This window comes from Cebus imitator, unplaced genomic scaffold (assembly GCF_001604975.1).
Source record: "Cebus imitator isolate Cc_AM_T3 unplaced genomic scaffold, Cebus_imitator-1.0 Scaffold132, whole genome shotgun sequence".
NCBI lineage: Eukaryota > Metazoa > Chordata > Mammalia > Primates > Cebidae > Cebus > Cebus imitator.
The window spans coordinates 2,864,201-2,882,351 of NW_016107447.1; the positions used below are offsets into that span (position 1 = coordinate 2,864,201).

At 41.8% G+C, this 18,151-nt stretch overlaps 1 protein-coding gene across 4 annotated transcripts in view; it reads left to right on the forward strand.

The window, feature by feature from the left end:
* Nucleotides 1–18,151, forward strand: part of EYA2 (EYA transcriptional coactivator and phosphatase 2) — a 292,281-nt gene that overhangs the window by 171,881 nt on the left and 102,249 nt on the right. For all 4 annotated transcript variants that reach the window (XM_017541324.2, XM_037743018.1, XM_017541322.2 and 1 more), the window contains 2 exons: nt 4,573–4,640; nt 6,555–6,732. In XM_017541324.2, coding sequence (XP_017396813.1) covers nt 4,573–4,640; nt 6,555–6,732 — 246 coding nt within the window. The remainder of the gene's footprint in view (nt 1–4,572; nt 4,641–6,554; nt 6,733–18,151) is intronic.

The window sequence follows — 18,151 nt, forward strand, 5'->3', positions numbered from 1 at the left end:
GGGGCCGTGATCCTCCTTCTTCCTGGGTCCTCTCTGGCACAGGATGGATTTCTTACTGCAGGCACTCTGTGGCTGCCCGCACGCTGCAGTTTGTTCAGCTGTCCATTCTTCAGCTGACTCTGGGTCACAAAATGAAAATAAACAAGAGCTTATTTTGGAGAAAGCATACCAAGGGATAAGACTATGGCCTATTTGTTTCCAAACCTGCCCTGAGTCATCATTCAGCAGGTTGCTGCAAAAGAAAAGAGAAATCAGAAGAGAAAACACTGCAGCCAGAAGTTTTCTGAGACAGGTGGCTTCCTAAGCTTTTGCAAGTAGGGTCACCATGCTAACCAGAACCAAATAGACCTTGAATGGAATAGACTAACCTAGACCTGCTAAATGTCTGTAGGCAGGAGATTGAAGACAGAGTGGGATTCCCAGCCTGAAGTTTAAGCTGTGCTATAGTCACAAAAAATTTTGTTGACTGTGGTTAACAAAAATTTAATTGTACATTTTCAAATAACTAGATGAGTATAATTAGATTGTTTCTAACACAGAGGATAAACGCTTGAGGTGATGGGTACCCCATTTACCCTGATGTGAGTGTTACACATGGCATGCCTCTATCAAAATAGCTCATGTAGCCCAGAAATATATATATACCTACTATGTACCCACAAAAATTAAAACTTTTATAATCAAATAAAATTTTTTTAATGAAACAAATGAACCAAATTGTATACAGCCACATAGAGCGGAACTGTCTTAAATGACTTTATGCATATTTTTTTTCTTTTCCTTCTTCTTTCTTCCTTCCTGATGTTTCCAGCTTTTGTATGATTTCCTTTCTATTTTAAGAACTTCTTATACCAATTCTTTCTGGGTAGATCTTCTGTAAAAAAAATTATCTTGGATTTCCTTCATTTGAGAATGTCTTGATTTTCCCTTCATTCCTGAAGGATATTATCTTTGGATACAGCATTGTGAGTTGATGGTTCTTTTCCTCAAGCCCTTGAAAAATGTTGTGCCATTTCCTTCTGGCCTCCATGGTTCCCAGTGAAAAATCTTCTGTCATTCCTATTCTTTATCCTTTATTCTGGCATATTTTGTTTGATTGCATAAATGAATGAATAAAAGAATTAATCTCAGCTCCACAGCCTACCAGCTCTATGACTTAGGAAAAGTTCCATTCCTAAGCCTCAGTTTCTCTGTATAGAACATGGGAATAGCAACTATATACCTTCCTCTCGGGACCAATGTGAGGATTAAGTGCAGTAATATACAAAGTGCCTAATACCATGGTTGGTGCATAAAGCACTCAATAATCTCAGGGGAATGAATAAGTGAATGCATGCATGCATGAGTGAACTAATTAATGGCCTCAATGTGTTTTTGTAGAAAAACCATGTGCTGCCATGGAAAGACCCTGAGCTGGGAAGCAGGAGACAGGCTCATGGCCCTCTCTGCTGCTGAGACCAAAGCTCAGGATCAACACTGTTTGCCTTCCCTCTTTGGGCCTCAGTCTCCCCATTTGTACCATAAAGAATTTGGCATGGACTATTAGTTCTCAATTCTTAGTGTGCACTAGAACCTTCCAGAAAGGTTTGTTGTTGTTGTTGTTTTCATATACTGATACCTGGCCCAACTCCAGACTAACTCAAATCAGACTATCTGTGGGAAGGGCCCTCAGATTTTTTTTTTTTTCCAAGTTCTTTGGGAGATTCTGATGCAGAACAAGGGTTAAAATCCTATGTTCCTAATGGATCCATTATCTTGGATAATTTTGGAGGCGTTATGGTTCCTTTATTATCCTCTTATCTTCTTCTGCCCCACCCCTGGAAAATAAGTTTCCTGGAGTCCCTCGTGCTCATTCCAGCCACTTTATAAAATGCAGCCTTGGACTCTAGAAGCTTCTTTTTTGATGTAAGTCACCACTCATTTGAGCAGCCATTTATTTTCTAACCGGCAACTTGTGTGAATGTTTAGAGACGTGCCTTGAGTTGTTCCGGTCCCTGCGTCAGCACTCCATGCTCCTTTGGCAAATGCAAACTACTTTCCAGGCTTCCAGGTCCTGAAGTATCCAGCCCCAACTTTCGTATCTGACCTCATCTTCTAAAAGAAGTCTATTGATTCAGTCCAAGTCCTACCAAAATCCCAGATGGCGTTTAATAGAAACTGACATAAAAACTAAGAGCCAAAACAACCTTGAAAAAGAACAGAGTTGGAGAACGTATACTACCTAACTTCAAAACTCACCATAGGCCAGGTGCAGTGGCTCATGCCTGTAATCCCAGCACTTTGGGAGGCCAAGGCAGGTGGATCACCTGAGGTCAGGAGTTCAAGACCAGCCTGGCCAACATGGTGAAACCCTGTCTCTACTAAAAATACAAAAAATTACCTGAGCATAGGGTTGGGCGCCTGTAATCCCAGCTACTTGGGAGGCTGAGGCAGGAGAACCTCTTGAACCCAGGAAGTGGAGGTTGCAGTAAGCCAAGATCATGTCACTGCACTCTAGGCTGGGGGACAAGGGCAAGATTTCATCTTTAAAAAAAAAGCAAAACGTAAAGCTTCAGTAATCAAGACAGGATGGAATTAGTATAGGATAGATATGTCAGTGAAACAGAATAAAGTCCAGAAAGAAGCCTTCTCATTTATGGTCAGTTTATCTTTGGCAAAGGTGCCAAGTCATTCAATGGGGGAGGAGATGGATACCCCCTTCTCCATGATGTGCTTGTTTCATATTTCATGCCTGTATGAAAACATCTCATGTACCTCATAAATATATACACCTACTGGGTACCCACAAAAAAATTTTTAAAATAATAATTCAGTGGAGGAAGGGATAGACTTTTTATAGTGGGTCCTGGAATAAGTGTGTGTGTGTATATATATGAAAAGATTATTCCACACTGTACACAAAGATTAACTTAAATTGGATCATAGACCTAAATATAAGAGTTAATACTATAAAATTTCTAGAAGAAAACATAAGAGCAGATCTTTGTGACCTTGAGTTAGGCAATGAAAGCAAAATCCAACAAAGAAAAAATTGACAACACATGATCTTTTGCTCTTCAAAAGATACCATTAAGAAAAAGCTAAGCCACAAACTGGGAGATAATATTTACAAATCATGTATCTGATTAAGAACTTGGGTCCACAATTTCTAAACAACTCTTATAACAGTAATAAAAGGTCTTTTAACTTTTTAAAAAGATTTGACTAGGATTCCACAGGGAAAAGATTTGAGTAGATAATTCATCAAAGAAGATATGTGAATGGCTAAAAAGCACATGAAAAATGCCCAGCACCATTAGTCATTAGGGAAATGCTGCTTAAAGCCACAGTGAGATACAATCACATCCTCCCAAGTAGCTGGAATTATAGGCATGCGCCATCGCACCTGGCTAATTTTTAAATTTTTTGTAGAGACGACATCTCACTATGTTGAACAGACTACTAAAGTGGCTATAATCAAGAAGACTGAAACTACCCAATGCTGGAGAATCTAGAACCCTCATGTATTCCTAGTAAGAAAGCAAATGGCACAGCCACTTGGAAAACAGTTTGGCCATTTCTTTAAGTTAAACACTTAAATGACCAAATTCCTGGGCTCAAGTGATCCTCCCACCTCAGCCTCCCAAAGTGCTGGAATTATAGGCATGAGCCACCACACCTGGCCTCAAATTTTTTAAAAACATAATTTTCAAGGACCAGGATCTGAGTAGTGGGCACTATCTCATTTATTTCTCACCACAAGCCTTTGAAAAGGACAGCATTTATTTTCCTCATCTATTAAGGAAATTGAGGTTCAAAGAAATTTGGTAACCAAAGTCACTGGTTCCATCCCAGCCTGCGACCTTAAAGACCCCACCTTGCCATGTCATCCTCTTTGCATGTTCCTCTCTGACTGTAAGAAACCTGATCTGGCTCTTGCGTCTGGACCGCCGACATGCCATCCAGATGGAGGAACACTCAGAGACTTAGGGGCCACGTGAGCCACAGCCATGGCCACATCAGCAAGCACTCGGAAGCACCCAGGAGGCCATGGTGATGCTGGCAGTAGGCATTGCCATAGGATTAGTGTCGACAACTATCACCTGGGTTGCTTTAGGAAGGCTGGTGTGAGGTATTATCACTGGGAACCAGAATTTCTGCCCAGCTGTTATCACCCCGAAGCCACATGGAGGGAGGTTCATGAAATGCTGACAACTGCTTTAAAAAAGAAAAAAAAAGAAAGGGCCAGGTGTGATGGCTCACGCCTGCAATCCCAGCACTTTGGGAGGCCAAGGCAGGCAGATCATGAGATCAGGAGCTCAAGACCAGCCTGGCCAACATGATGAAATCCCATCTCTACTAAAGATATAAAAAATTAGCCAGGCATGGTGGCACGTGCCTATAACCCCAGCTACTCAGGAGGCTGAGGCAGGAGAATTGCTTGAACCTGGGAGGCAGAGGTTACATGCAGTGAGCCTAGATTGCGCCATTGCACTCCAGCTTGGGTGACAGGGTAAGATTCCATCTCAAAAAAAAAAAAATAGAAACAAAGAAAAAGAAACCTAACCTGTACGCCGTTCCTCCTTCCCACAGGCACGACGGGGTTCTATCAAGGCGGAAACGGACTGGGCAATGCAGCCGGATTCGGGAGTGTGCACCAGGTAGACATGGCTTCCTCCCGGTTCTTTCCACAGTTCTTTCTGGAAATATTTCCCTTACATCAGGGCACCCAGAGAGCCCATGCACACACATGATCTTGACTAGGAACCTGCCTCTTATTACCTGGGTTTGGAGACTACAGGGGCTAGATTGTGCAGAAGGCCACTGAAAGGATGCAGTATACAGGCAGAGACGTAGGAATTGTTAGAAGATTCCTGAGATGTCATGGAGATCTACACGTATGTTCCATCTTGACCTGGGCCCAAGACACCCATTGACTGTTGAATCTGGTATAAATCAATACAAATGGATAGGTTCTTTCACCAGACCGTGGGCTTCTCAAGGGGTACCATATCATATATCTTGTTCACCTCTGCATCCCTAGTGGTGAGAGCCCAGCACACAGTAGGGGCTTTATAAATGCTTGTTAAATTGAGCGAAGTCAACTCTCTAAAGGTGAATGTTGGCTAGCATTTTGATTCTCTTGGTGTCACTTACAAAGTGAATTAAGAATGGATCTGCTAAAGGTGTGCAGTAATTCTGCCGTGTGTATACCTCCCCTGTAAAGCTAAAATTATTTCAAAACAAAAGGTTCAACTTGCTTTCAGGTTACCATTAAAACAGAACCACCCTGAGGTAGATGGGCTTTAGGAATATTTAACATATTTAGATATGAGGAATATGCAATTTCTTTTCCAATGAGAATCTAAATAATTTAAAACTTAGCAAATGTAAAAATTGTTTCATGTATTTTTATATTATTCCTAATGTACAATGTACATAGATAAAATGCTTGTAAATACAACAGTCCTTTTTAAAGTGTACTTCTTAACCCTGGGTGTTTGTCCATTTCTCCGTTAAATCTATGTTTCTCAGAAACACTGACCGCCCCCTCCTCCGGGAACTCTGACTCCTAGCTCTGGGGTGAGGCCCAGGAAGCAGGACTTTCCATGAGTTCCGTGCAGGGCTGAGCAGCACCGGTTTGGTGATAGTGGGGCAGAATATTTGAAACAATGACTACTGGAGAATTGGAATCACTGGTCCGTTTAAGCAAAGCCTGATCAAAGGTGATTGGCAGCTATTGAATTGATCTCCATGACTCCCTCATAGAATATTCTGGACCCCTAATGCTGAAGTGCTGTATTTGCACCTCCTCCCCATGAACATAAAATGTCACCTGGTCTCCTGGGTTTGTGTGTGTATGTGATGTGTGTGTGTGTGGGGGGGGGGTGGTCTTAATTGTTAATGCATTTGTTTATTGTTTTTATATATTAACATTTATTTATTGTTAATAAATTAATAATAAATTGTTGAGTTACTATATATACCAGGCACTGTTTCAGGTGCAGAAGATACAACAGTGACCAGGACAGGTACCGTCAAGGCCACATCTAGATCCCTGAGGGCCGCCTGTGGACCTCCAGGTGCCAGCATCCACATGCCGGGGCCCGAGCGGCTTTTCTAGAACCAGTGCATGGGGCAGGCAGGAAGTGCCTGGGAATTAAAGCCCCCTGGGAGCAGCTCTCAAAGACTGACAAGTTGATATATAAACCCGTCCGCTCCCTTGATCCCTGGGAGAAGCAGTTCTGAGATGTGGATTTTAGACCATCTCAGCTTTTCCTCATAGGACTCAGCTCCAGTCACTACCATAGAAGCCCCTACGCAGGCTGCTGTCCCGCGTCCGCTGTCTCACTTCCCCACTCCCCTGCTGGTGTCTCCCTCACTTTCCAAACAGCCTCCTTGCACTTGAATCCTTGCCCCAGAGTCTGCTTCTGGGAAACCAAAATGAAGACGATTCCTGCCCACAGAGAGCTTTTATTCTATTAGAGAGAGAGACAGAGTGGCCAGGCTCACTGATGGCCCAGGCCCAGAAAGGCTTCCTCACACATGTTCTTGGTTTGTTTTTCTCTTCCTAGGACTATCCTTCCTACCCCGGCTTCCCCCAGAGCCAGTACCCCCAGTATTACGGCTCATCCTACAACCCTCCCTATGTCCCGGCCAGCAGCATCTGCCCTTCGCCCCTCTCCACGTCCACCTACGTCCTCCAGGAGGCGTCTCACAACGTCCCCAACCAGAGTTCCGAGTCACTCGCCGGTAAGTGCAGTCACTGTGGTGGGCCATTCGTGGCTGTGGTCTGAGAGCTTCTGTGAAGGAGGGACCCAGACATGGGTCCCAATTGTGACAAACAGGTTATCCAAGGGTCATACATGGATGTGGTCTGAGAGCTTCTATTAAAGAAGGACCCGGACATGGGTCCCAGTTGTAACAAACAGGCCACCTAAGGGTTAAATCCATCTCTCAGACATGTTTTGTTGGCCTTTCTGTTTGTGCATGTGTTTAATTGCATTTATGTTTAAAAGTCAGAAAATTTTATTAATACCTAAAAATTCTAATTTCTGGCTTCTCTTGAAAGAGGATCCATAGTAGCCACATTCCCAAGGAACACCACTTGATTAAAACTAAGTGTGTCTGCTGTTTTCAGAAAGGACTCACCCAATTCCACATATAGCCAGCTCACCCCATGTTCATTACTGCCTAGTCCGTGTAGGCCTTGGAGTTGATGCACCCTGGTGGTATTTATAATATTCCCAGCCGGGCACAGTGGCTCACGCCTGTAATCCCAGCACTTTGGGAGGCTGGGGCAGGGGATCATCTGAGGTCAGGAGTTCGAGACTAGTCTGGCCACATGGTAAAACCCTGCTTTTACTAAAAATAGAAGCCTGGGCATGGTGGCTGACACCCGTAATCCCAGCACTTTGTGTGGCCAAGGCAGATGGATCACCTGAGGTCAGGAGTTTGAGACCAGCCTGGCCAACATGGTGAAACCCTGTCTCTACTAGAAATACAAAAATTAGCCTGAGTGGTGGTGGGCACCCATAATCCCAGCTACTAGGGAGGCTAAGCCAGGAAAATCATTTGAACCCAAAAGTCGGAGGTTGCAGTGAGCTGAGATCACGCCATTGCACTCCAGCCTGGGTGACGAGTGAAACTCCAGCTCAAAAAATAAATAAATACAACATCCATGTGTCTTTATGGTAGAAAAATTTATTTTCCTTTGGATATGTACCCAGTAATGGGATTGCTGGGTCTAATGGTAGTTTTATGTTAAGTTCCCTGAGAAATCTTCAGGCTGCTTTCCACAGTGGCTGTACTAATTTACATTCCCATGAACAATGTATAAGCATTCCCTTTTCTTTGTAACTTTGCCAGCATCTGTTATTTTTTGACTTATTAGTAATAGCCATTCTGATCAGGTGTGAGATGGTATATTATTGTGGTTTTGATTTGCATTTCCCTAATGACTAGTGATGTTATTTTTTCAAATGCTTGTTGGCCACATGCATGTATGTCTTCTTTTGAGAAGTGTCTGTTCATGTCCTTTGCCCATTTTTTAATGGGGATGTCTTTAAGGATATTCATTTCTGATGGCACAATAGTTTTAGGAAACCCTGTTTATTAGCCAGGACTTTTTTGCATCAAAAGATATAAGAAATCCAATTCAAATTAGTTTAAACAAAAAAAAGAAGAATTTTTAGGCATATGTAATCAAGATGTTACAAGGGTTTAGGGCTGCGTCCAGCTGTTCCAATGATAATGTTGGGACTTAGTCTCTCTCTCTTCCTTCTGACTCTGAATTTTCCTGGGTTTATTTCATTCTCAGGCATGCTCCTCCCCTATGGTGACAAAGATGGCCACCAGCTACCCAGAGCTTAATCTTGTTTGCTAATCCACCTCAGCAAACAGAGTTCCTCCTTCTTAGCCATTTCTGCAAAAGTCCCAAGTAAAGCTTAGGTCTCATGCTCATCCCCAAACCAGTCTCTGTGGTCAGTGGAATGGAATGCTAGGATGAGGCAGCAGACTTTGGGCTCATGCCTATGGCTGGAGCTAGAGTTGGGATCCACCTCACCTCAACTAGCAGAGACCGAGAGTGAGGAAGAGGTGATCACCTCAAAAAAACCCAGATCACTGTAACTACAAGAAGACAGGAGAGACACTGGGTGAACAAAAACAATATATATCCACAACCTTTATATGGATCCCACCTACACTATGAGCATCACGTGGCAGAGTCCATGCCTGTTCCCCTTTCTGGTCACAGAACTTGGGATGTAATATCCCTATGCAACTGATGCACCAGCCTATGGATTCATTCATTCATTCCACAGATCTGCTGTGCACGTCTTCTCTTTTACAAGATGGTTTTGGCTTATCAACGTTAAATAACATGGCAGGAATACATTAGAATGTCAGTAGATACCACCGAGTTTTTTTCTTTTGTCTTCTTTTCTGAAACCTACTGAGTTTCAGAAAAAAGGGCTTTGCAGAAGCTAAGCTAGTGGGGTGGAGATGATGTGGAGACAGTCATCAACACATTTGAATTGGTTGATTGTTAGCAAAGGAACAATAGGGAAGACCCACCTGTTTTGTTCCTGGGGTTCTTGGTGTAGCTATTGATTTTAGCCCTTAAATTTTCAATCACAGGGAGTGAGTGAGTTATCCTTAGTTTGACAACAAATGGAGACAATACGGCAAAGCAGGTTAAATAAAGTCAAGTTTTTAAAAGGTTTAGGGCTTGGGCATTGATTTTGGTATTAATCCCATCTCAGAGTATTTAATGAATGCATAGTACCTATTTAACAACATTCTTTGAAGAGTTTGAAGAGTAACAAAGTTTTTCTCTGTCGTCATCTTGAATTATCTTTGGCCGTCCTGATTTTCAGAATGTGGTTTTTCCAATTTCATTTCAACAAAGGAGAGGAAAACAAAACACTGATGAGAAATTAGGGCAGAGAGGAACTATAGCAGGAAATCATCAAGTAGTTGCCACTATCCGTCTATAATTCAATGGTGAGCTGAAGGGCAAACGAAAAACCTGCTTCCCCAGAATTTGGGTTTTGTGGGAAGGTTCTCTTTATTTCCGTCAGGAGTGAACATAAAGGCTCATTGTGTCTCTTTGAAACTTTTCTGTCTTGTTTCCCCCTGTTCTTCCTTTATCCCTTGATCTAAGGTTCAACAATAAGTGGTTGAAATGGTTTTTACTGTGTGTCTAACAAGCTGACATAAAATCTAATGAGGTAAATAATGGTCAGCTCTAGCCGAGGTCTCCTGCCTCTCTTGTGTTCACTGTAAAGGAAGGGAATTTAAGCATATGTGTGCTCACATGCACACACAGACACATACACTCATGCACTCTTTTTAAATTTCCCATAAAAACCCTACTTTTGAAATTATCCAGGATATCCTTGAGTGGTTGGTTCCAAACTCCAGAGGCTCAAGAGGTTTACTGACAGATCACACTCACTCTGTGCGCTGCCTGGATATAGTATTTTGGTGCTTTCCCCACTCACGTCCCCCACCCACCCGATCCCCGCCACAGGACACTCTGCATTGACATGCATTAACCTGTGTGTGAAGTGCCAACAATTTGCAGATGATTACAGGGCAATTTGCTGATATAGAGGGCAGAATCTGAACATCTCATGTTACTCAAGAGAAAAACCAAATCAGCATTGGCTGCTTACAGATATTTTTCTTTTTACTTTTTTTTTTTTTTTTTTTGACAGATTCTCTCTCTGTCGCCCAGGCTGGAGTGCAGTGGTGGAATCTAGGCTCACTGCTAGGCAACTTCCACCTCCTGGGTTCAAGTGATTCTCCTGCCTCAGCCTCATGAGTATCTGGAACTACAAGTGCCCGCCACCACCCCAGCTAATTTTCGTATTTTTAGTAGAGATTGGCCAGACTGGTCGTGAACTCCTGACCTTCTGATCCACCCACCACAGCTTCCCAAAGTGCTGGGATTACAGGTGTGAGCCACCATGCTTGGCCTTCTTTTTATATTTTTAAGTATGATACAAATTCTCTAAAAAAAAAGTTGAAGGATTTTTTAACTTCTAAGATCAACTCCCTCTACCAATAGAAGAAGAATTTTTTTAATTTCTCAAGAAGAAATTTAGAAGGCTCTCCCATGCAATCTGGCAACATCTAACAAAATTTAAAATACATAGACCTTTTAACCCAACTGTTCAACATCTAAGAATTTATCCTAAAGATAAATTTTGACATAGGTACAAACACAAGTAAAAAGAATATTTGTTTTTCACTCTGATTAAAAATTTATTAATACTATTATGCAAATAACTTTAGTGATAACCACAAGGATTTGTACTGTTAGTGCATTAATACATACAAAAATGCATTTCGAAACATTTGTTGTATCCCCTTTATCCTTTTAAATTTCTGTTTATGTTTGTTCTATAATATATATGATGAATCTGTGCAGTGGAAAACTTTTTGCTGATGAGTATGGTACAATCAGAGATGTTTGGAGACTGTATCAGTTTCTTCTTGCTGCTATAACAAATTATTATGACCTTTGTGTCTTAAAACAACACAGTGCTCATTTTACAGTTCTGGAGGTAAGAAATGCAACATAGCTCTCACTGAATTAAATCGAGGAGTCAGTAGGATTATAGTATTGGAGGCTCCAGAGGAGAATCACTTCCTTCCCCTTCCTACTGCAGAGGCCACCCACATTCCTTGGCTCATGACCCTGCATCACTCCAATTTCTATTTATATCACCTCATCTCCATCTCTAACGCCTGCCCCCCGTCCCTTATAAGGACTTTTGTGGTTCCACTGGGCTCACCCGGAGAATCCAGGATAATCTCCCCATCTCATTGTCCTTAAGTCAGTCACATCAAGAATATTTATTTTTTTAAGAAAAATAATATTTATTGCAACAACATCATAGCAAAAGACTGGAAACAACCTGGATACCATGCCATTAACAGGAAGCAGGGTTAAATCAATCATGGTGTATCCACCAGTGGCATACTATACAGCTGTCAAAAACAATAAGATAGATATATTTATGCTAATACTGGGTTCTCTTTAAGCTATTGTGATAGCTTAAAAAAAAAGCAGGAGGCAGAATTACATGTGTAATATGAGCCTGAGTTTTTTAAAAGTTTAAGTATAGCTTAATACCCATATTTACTCATATCCTATAAGGAATTTCTAGAAGGATGCAATAAATAAGAACTGTTAATAGTCATTTTCTCTGGAGAAGAAAACAAAATCCGGAGTGAAAGAAAAAGACGAAATGTAACAGGCAATCTGTGGAACACTCCACCCAACAACAGCAAATGCACATTCTTTTCAAGTGCACATGGGACATTTACCAAGATAAATATTGATATATTCTGGGCCATAAAACAAGTTTCAGTACCTTTAAAAGAATCAAGGCATACAAAGCATGTTCTCTGACAGCAGTAGAATTACATTAGAAATAAATAACAGAAAGACTTTTGGAAAGTTCCCAAATCTTCAGAATCTAAATAATATGAATCTAAATGACCCATGGGTCAAAGAAGAAATCAATGGGAAATTAAAAAGCACTTTTAATTGAATGAAAGTGAAAACAAACATATCAAAATTTGTGGAATATCATTAAAGAAGTACTTAAAGGGAAATTTATAACACTAAATGTTTGTATTAGAAAAGAACACACACCACAAGTATCAGGGGAAGGAAGGAAGGAAGAAAAGGAAGGAAGAAAGGAAGGAAGGAAAAGGAAGGAAGGAAGGAAGGAAGGAAGGAAGAGAGTGGGGGAGGAAGGAAGGAGGGAAGAGACGGAGGGAAGGGAGAGCAGGGAGGGAGGAGTTGGTCAAAGGATACAAAATTTCAGTTAGTAGGAAGAAGTTCAGGAGAACAATTGTACAATATGGTGACTATAATTAATAAATAAGTTATCTGTATTAGTTCATTTTCATGATGCTGATAAAGACATACCTGAGACTGAGCAATTTACAAAGGAAAAAGGTTTAATGGAGAACTCAGTTCCACATGGCTGGGGAAGCCTCACAATCATGGCCGAAGACAAAGAGGAGCAGGTCACATCTTACGTGGATGGCGGCAGGCAGAGAGAGCTTGTGCAGGCAAACGCCTGTTTTTTTTAAACCATCAGATCTTGTGAGACTCATTCACTATCATGAGAAGACTGCAGGAAAGACGCTCCCCCGTAATTCAGTCACCTCCGACTGGGTTCCTCCCATGACATGTGGGAATTGTGGGAGTTACAATTCAAGGTGAGATTTGGGTGGGAACACAGAGCCAGATCATATCTGTGTTATACACTTGAAATTTGCTGAGAGAGTGAATTTTAAGTGTTTTCTAAAAAAAAAAAAAAAAAAAGTAAGGTAATGGATACATTACTTAGCTTGATTTAGCCATCCCTAATATATACATATATCAAAACATGTTGTGCATCATAAATATTCACAATTTTTATTTGTCCAATTTAAAAAATCATCATTATCATTGTATCTGCCCTAACTAGTCTATAGGACTGTCGTGAAAATTGGAAAAAAAAAAAAGTCCGGATATGGTGGCTCATGCCTGTAATCCCAGCATTTTGGGAGACTGAGGTGGGTAGAACACCTGAGGTCAGGAGTTCAAGACCAGCCTGGCCAATATGGCAAAACCCTGTTTCTACTAAAAATATAAAAATTAGCTGGGCACGGTGGCGCACCCTGGCAATCCCAGCTACTCAGGAGGCTGAGGCAGGAGAATCACTTGAACCTGGGAGGTGGAGGTTACAGTAAGCCAAAATGGCACCACTGCACTCCAGCCTGGGTGACAAAGCCAGACCTTATCTCAAAAAAGAAAGAAAGAAAAGAAAATGTGCCTTGGCAATTATTAAGTGACATGCAAATGTAAATCATGATTACTGAAAATCTATTTAAGAACTCACTTTAACCCAGACAGTTAAATATTGTAATAATTTTTATCCAAAGACATGATTATTTAACTTAAAAATTTTTTTAAATAAGAAAAGAAGTAAAACTTCATGAAGTAAAGAGATAAAATGACATGGTCACCTATGTAGAAAATCTGATGGAATCTATGAAAAAGCTTTTAGATCTAAAAAGTTATTTTAGCAGTGTTGCAGGGTACTAGGTAAATATCTAAAAACAAACAACAGGAAATAGAATATTTTAAATGCCATTTGAAATAGCATCAAATAAATGGAGTTATATACCTAGTTCACAAATCAGAAGACTTAATATTGTTAAAACTTCAGCTCTTCCCAAATTGATCTATAAGATTAACACAATCTCTATCAACATCTCAGACTTTTTTTTATAAATTGTCAAGCTGTTTCTGAACCTTAAATGGAAATGCAGAGGACCTAGAAGAGTCACAGTGACTTTGGTAAAGAGCAAAGTTAGAGAGCTAAGACAACGTGATTTTAAAATGCATTTTAAAGCCACAGTACTTAAGACAATGCAGCACTGGCATAAAGATAGACAAATAAATCAATGGAACAGAATTGAGAGTTCAAAAATAGGTTGCGCACTGTGGCTTATGCCTGTAATTCCAGCACTTTGGGAGGCTGAAGAGGGAACATCACTTGAAGTCAGAAGTTTGAGACCAGCCTGAGCAACATAGCAAGACCCTGTTTCTACAAAATAAAAATAGGCTGGGCAGTGGCTTGTACCTGCAGTCCCATCTACTCGGGAAGGTGAGGTGGGAGAATGGCTTCAGCCAGGAGTTTGAAGATGCAGTGAACTATGATTATACCACTGCGCTCCAGCCTGAATGACAGAGTAAGACCCTGTCTCCAAAGTAAATAAATGAATTAATCCACATGTATGTGGTCACCTGATTTCTGACAAAAGACAATTCAATGGAGAAATGGAGAAAGGACAGTCTTTTCAATAAAAGATGCTGGAACGGCTCGGCACAGTGGCTCACGCCTATAATCCCAGCATTTTGGAAGGCCAAGGCAGGTGGATCACCTGAGGTCAGGAGTTCGAGGTCAGCCTGGCCAACATGATGAAACCACATCTCTACTAAAAATACAAAAATTAGCCAGGCATGGTGGTGCACACCTGTAATCCTATACTTGGGAGACTGAGGCAGGAAAATCTCTTGAACCCAGGAGGTGGCGGTTGCAGTGAGCAGAGATCGTGCCACTGCACTCCAGCCTGGGTGACAAAGCAAGAGTCTGTCTCAAAAAAAANAAAAAAAAAAAAAAAAAAAAGACATGGAACAACTGAATATCTATACCTCATACCTCATATGAGATAAAAAATGCAAAACAGATCATAGACTTAAATATAAAACTGTAATCTTCTATAAGAAAACGTAAGAGATCGTTTTGTAACTCTGATTTAAGCAAAGATTTCTCATGCGTAACACCAAAAATATGATCCAAAAAGAATATAAACTGGACTTCATACAAATTTGTTCCAAGAATAAAAAAATCCATAGTCCAGGAGAAAATAATGGCAAGGCATATCTCTAATACAACACGTGTGCCCGGGACATAGAAAGAGCACTCAAAACCCAATAATAAGAAAGCGAACAACCTGATAAAGAAATGGGCAGGGCCAGGCGCAGTGGGCCATGCCTGTAATCCCAACACTTTGGGAAGCCAAGGCTGGCAGATAACCTGAGGTCAGGAGTTTGAGATCAGCCTGGCTAACATGGTGAAACCCTATCTCTACTAAAAAATACAAAATTAGCTGGGCATGGTGGCATGTGCCTGTAATCCCGACTACTCGGGAGGATGAGGCAGGAGAAACGCTTGAACCCGGGAGGCAGAGGTTGTAGTGAGCCGGAATTGTGCCACTGCATTCCAGCCTGGGTGACAGAGTGAGACTCATCTCAAAAAAAAAATAATAAAAAATAATGAGCAGGCTCTGTGCGATGGCTCACACCTGTAATCCCAGCACCTTGGGAGGGCAAGGCAGGCAGAGTGCTTGAGCCCAAGAGTTGAAGACCAGCCTGGGCAACATGGGGAAACCCTGTCCCTACAAAAATTAGACAGGTGTTGTGGTGCACACTTATAGTCCCAGCTACTCAGGAGACTGAGGTGGGAGGATCCTGTGAGCCTGGGACATCGACACTGCAGGCAGCCATTATGCCACTGTACTTCAGCCTGGGCAACAGAGTGAGACCCTGTCTCAAAAGATAAATAAAAATAAAGAAATGAGCAAAATATTTGAACAGATGACAGATGCTTCACCAAAGAAGATAAAGTGATGGCCAAAAGAACATGATTAAGATGCCAAACATCATTAATCATGAGAGCAATGCAAATTAAATTCACAATGAAACACTACTGCATACCCACTGGAATGGCTTTAATCACAAAGACTGGCCATACCAAAGGCTGGCAAGGATGTGGAGCAACCAGAACTCTCAGCCGCTGCTGGTAGAACATGAAATGGTACAACCACTATGGAAAATAATTCACCTGTTTGTTTTATTTATTTATTTATGAGGCAGGGTCTCACTCTGTTGCCAGGCTGAAATGCAGTGATATGATCATAGCTCACTGCAGCCCCGACCTCGGGCCTCAGCCTCCCAAGCAGCTGGGACTATGAGCGTGTGCCACCGCACCCAGCTAATTTTTGCAATTTTTGTAGAGATGGGGTCTCACTATGTTGCCCAGGCTGGTCTCAAACTCCCAGGGTCAAGCAATCCTCCCACCTTGACCTCCCAAAGTGCTAGGATAATGGGCATGGGCCACCATGCCCAGCCCCATTCATATTTTTAAAAGTTAAACACTACTTATTATATGACCCAGCAATCATGCTCGATAAACATAAAAAGCTTATATCCATATAAAGACTGATGTGTGAATGAATGTTCGTAGCAGCCTTATTAGAACTGAAAACTAGAAACTATCCACCCACGGGCAAATGGATAAATAAATTGTGAAATAACCTTACAATAGAATAGTACTTGGCAATAGAAATGAAGTATTGGGCCCATCGAGGTGGCTTAGGCCTGCAATCCCAGCACTTTGGGGGGCCGAGGCAGGCGGGTCACAAGATCAAGAGCCCGAGACCATCCTGGCTAACATAAATATTAAAAACATACTAAACGTACAAAAATTAGTTGGGTGTGGTGGCACGCATCTGTAATCCCAGCTACAGGGGAGGCTGAGGCAGGAGAATCTCTTGAACTTGGGAGGCAAAAGTTGCAGTGAGCCAAGATCATACCACTGCACTCCAGCCTGGTGACAGAGTGAGACTCCATCTCAAAAAAAAAAAAAAGTATCGATAAACACCACATGAACTGAATCTCAAAACAATTATGCTGACCAAAAGAAGCCAGAAAAAGGAACGTGCACTATGTGATTCCAATTGTTTAAACCTCTAGAAAATTCAGATTAAGTCTAGAGTGAAAGAAAGCAGATTAGTGGTTGTCTGCAGAGGGGAACTGGAGAAAGCGATTATCCAAAGGGACCACAAGGAAACTCTTGGGGTGCTGGATTTGTTTATTATCTTGATTGTGGCAGTGTCTTCACAGTTGTGTACGTACGTCAAAACTGAAGAAATTGTGCACTCTGTATAGTTTATTGTATGTCATTTGTGCCTTGGCAACCCTGTTAAATAGGTAAACACAACAAAAGAGAGAAAGAAAAAGAATGAAATGACTCCAAGAAAAGTTTACATAAAGTGCTCTATCCCGTGGATCTCTGATTGTGACCTTGAATTTTTACTCTTTGTATTAGTCCGTTCTCTCATTGCTATAAAGAAATACCTGAGACTGGGTAATTTATAAAGAAAAGAGGTTTAATGGCCTGACGTGATGGCCCATTGTAATCCCAGCACTTTGGGAGGCCAAGGCGGGCAGATCACTTAAGGTCAGGAGTTTGAGAACCGCCTGGCCAACATGGTGAAACCCTATCTCTACTAAAAATATAAAAATTAGCTGGGCATGGTGATCTGTGCCTGTAATCCCAGGTAAAGAATTTGGCTCCTCAGGCTATACAGGAAGTATGATGCTGGCATCTGCTCAGCTTCTGGGGAGGCCTCAGGCAATTTGCAATCGTGGAGGAAGGTAAAAGGGAAGCAGGCACGTCTTACATAGCCGGAGCAGGAGAAAGAGAGGGGGGGAGGGGGAGGTGCCACACACTTTTTAACAATCAAATATCGTGAGACCTCACTCACTATGCAGCACGGCTGCGGGACTGTGGGGGCCTCGAGGTGGGATGGTGCTAAACCGTTCATGAAAACTGCATGCCCATGATCCAGTCACCTCCCCCCAGGCCCCACGTCCACACTCAGGGTTACAATTCGACAGGAGATTTGGGCAGGGACACAGATCCAAATTGTATCACTCTGCATTCTCATGAATGTGTGCTTGGGTAACCACCTGCTTTTTTTTTTTTTTTTTTTTTTGGTACCCCTGCAAAATTGGTTTCACACAGACCTTATTTTAAATATGTCTTAGATAACTAGCATTTACCCCTCTTTTTAATATTTGCCTGTTTTCATGGGGGTGACAGATGTTTTCTAAGCCAAGTACCCTTAAACTACCAAGTGAACCAGAAAAGACCTTATTTACATTGCTTTTGAGCATCTGTGAATTGAGAAGAAATTCTTTCTCCAGAGGAAAGTCCTTGCTAGCTCAGTGTTTGGGAATCTCTCATGCTGCATCCTGAAGACTCCAGGGAGGTGGAGAACGCCCAGCACTCCTGACAACGCAAAATCA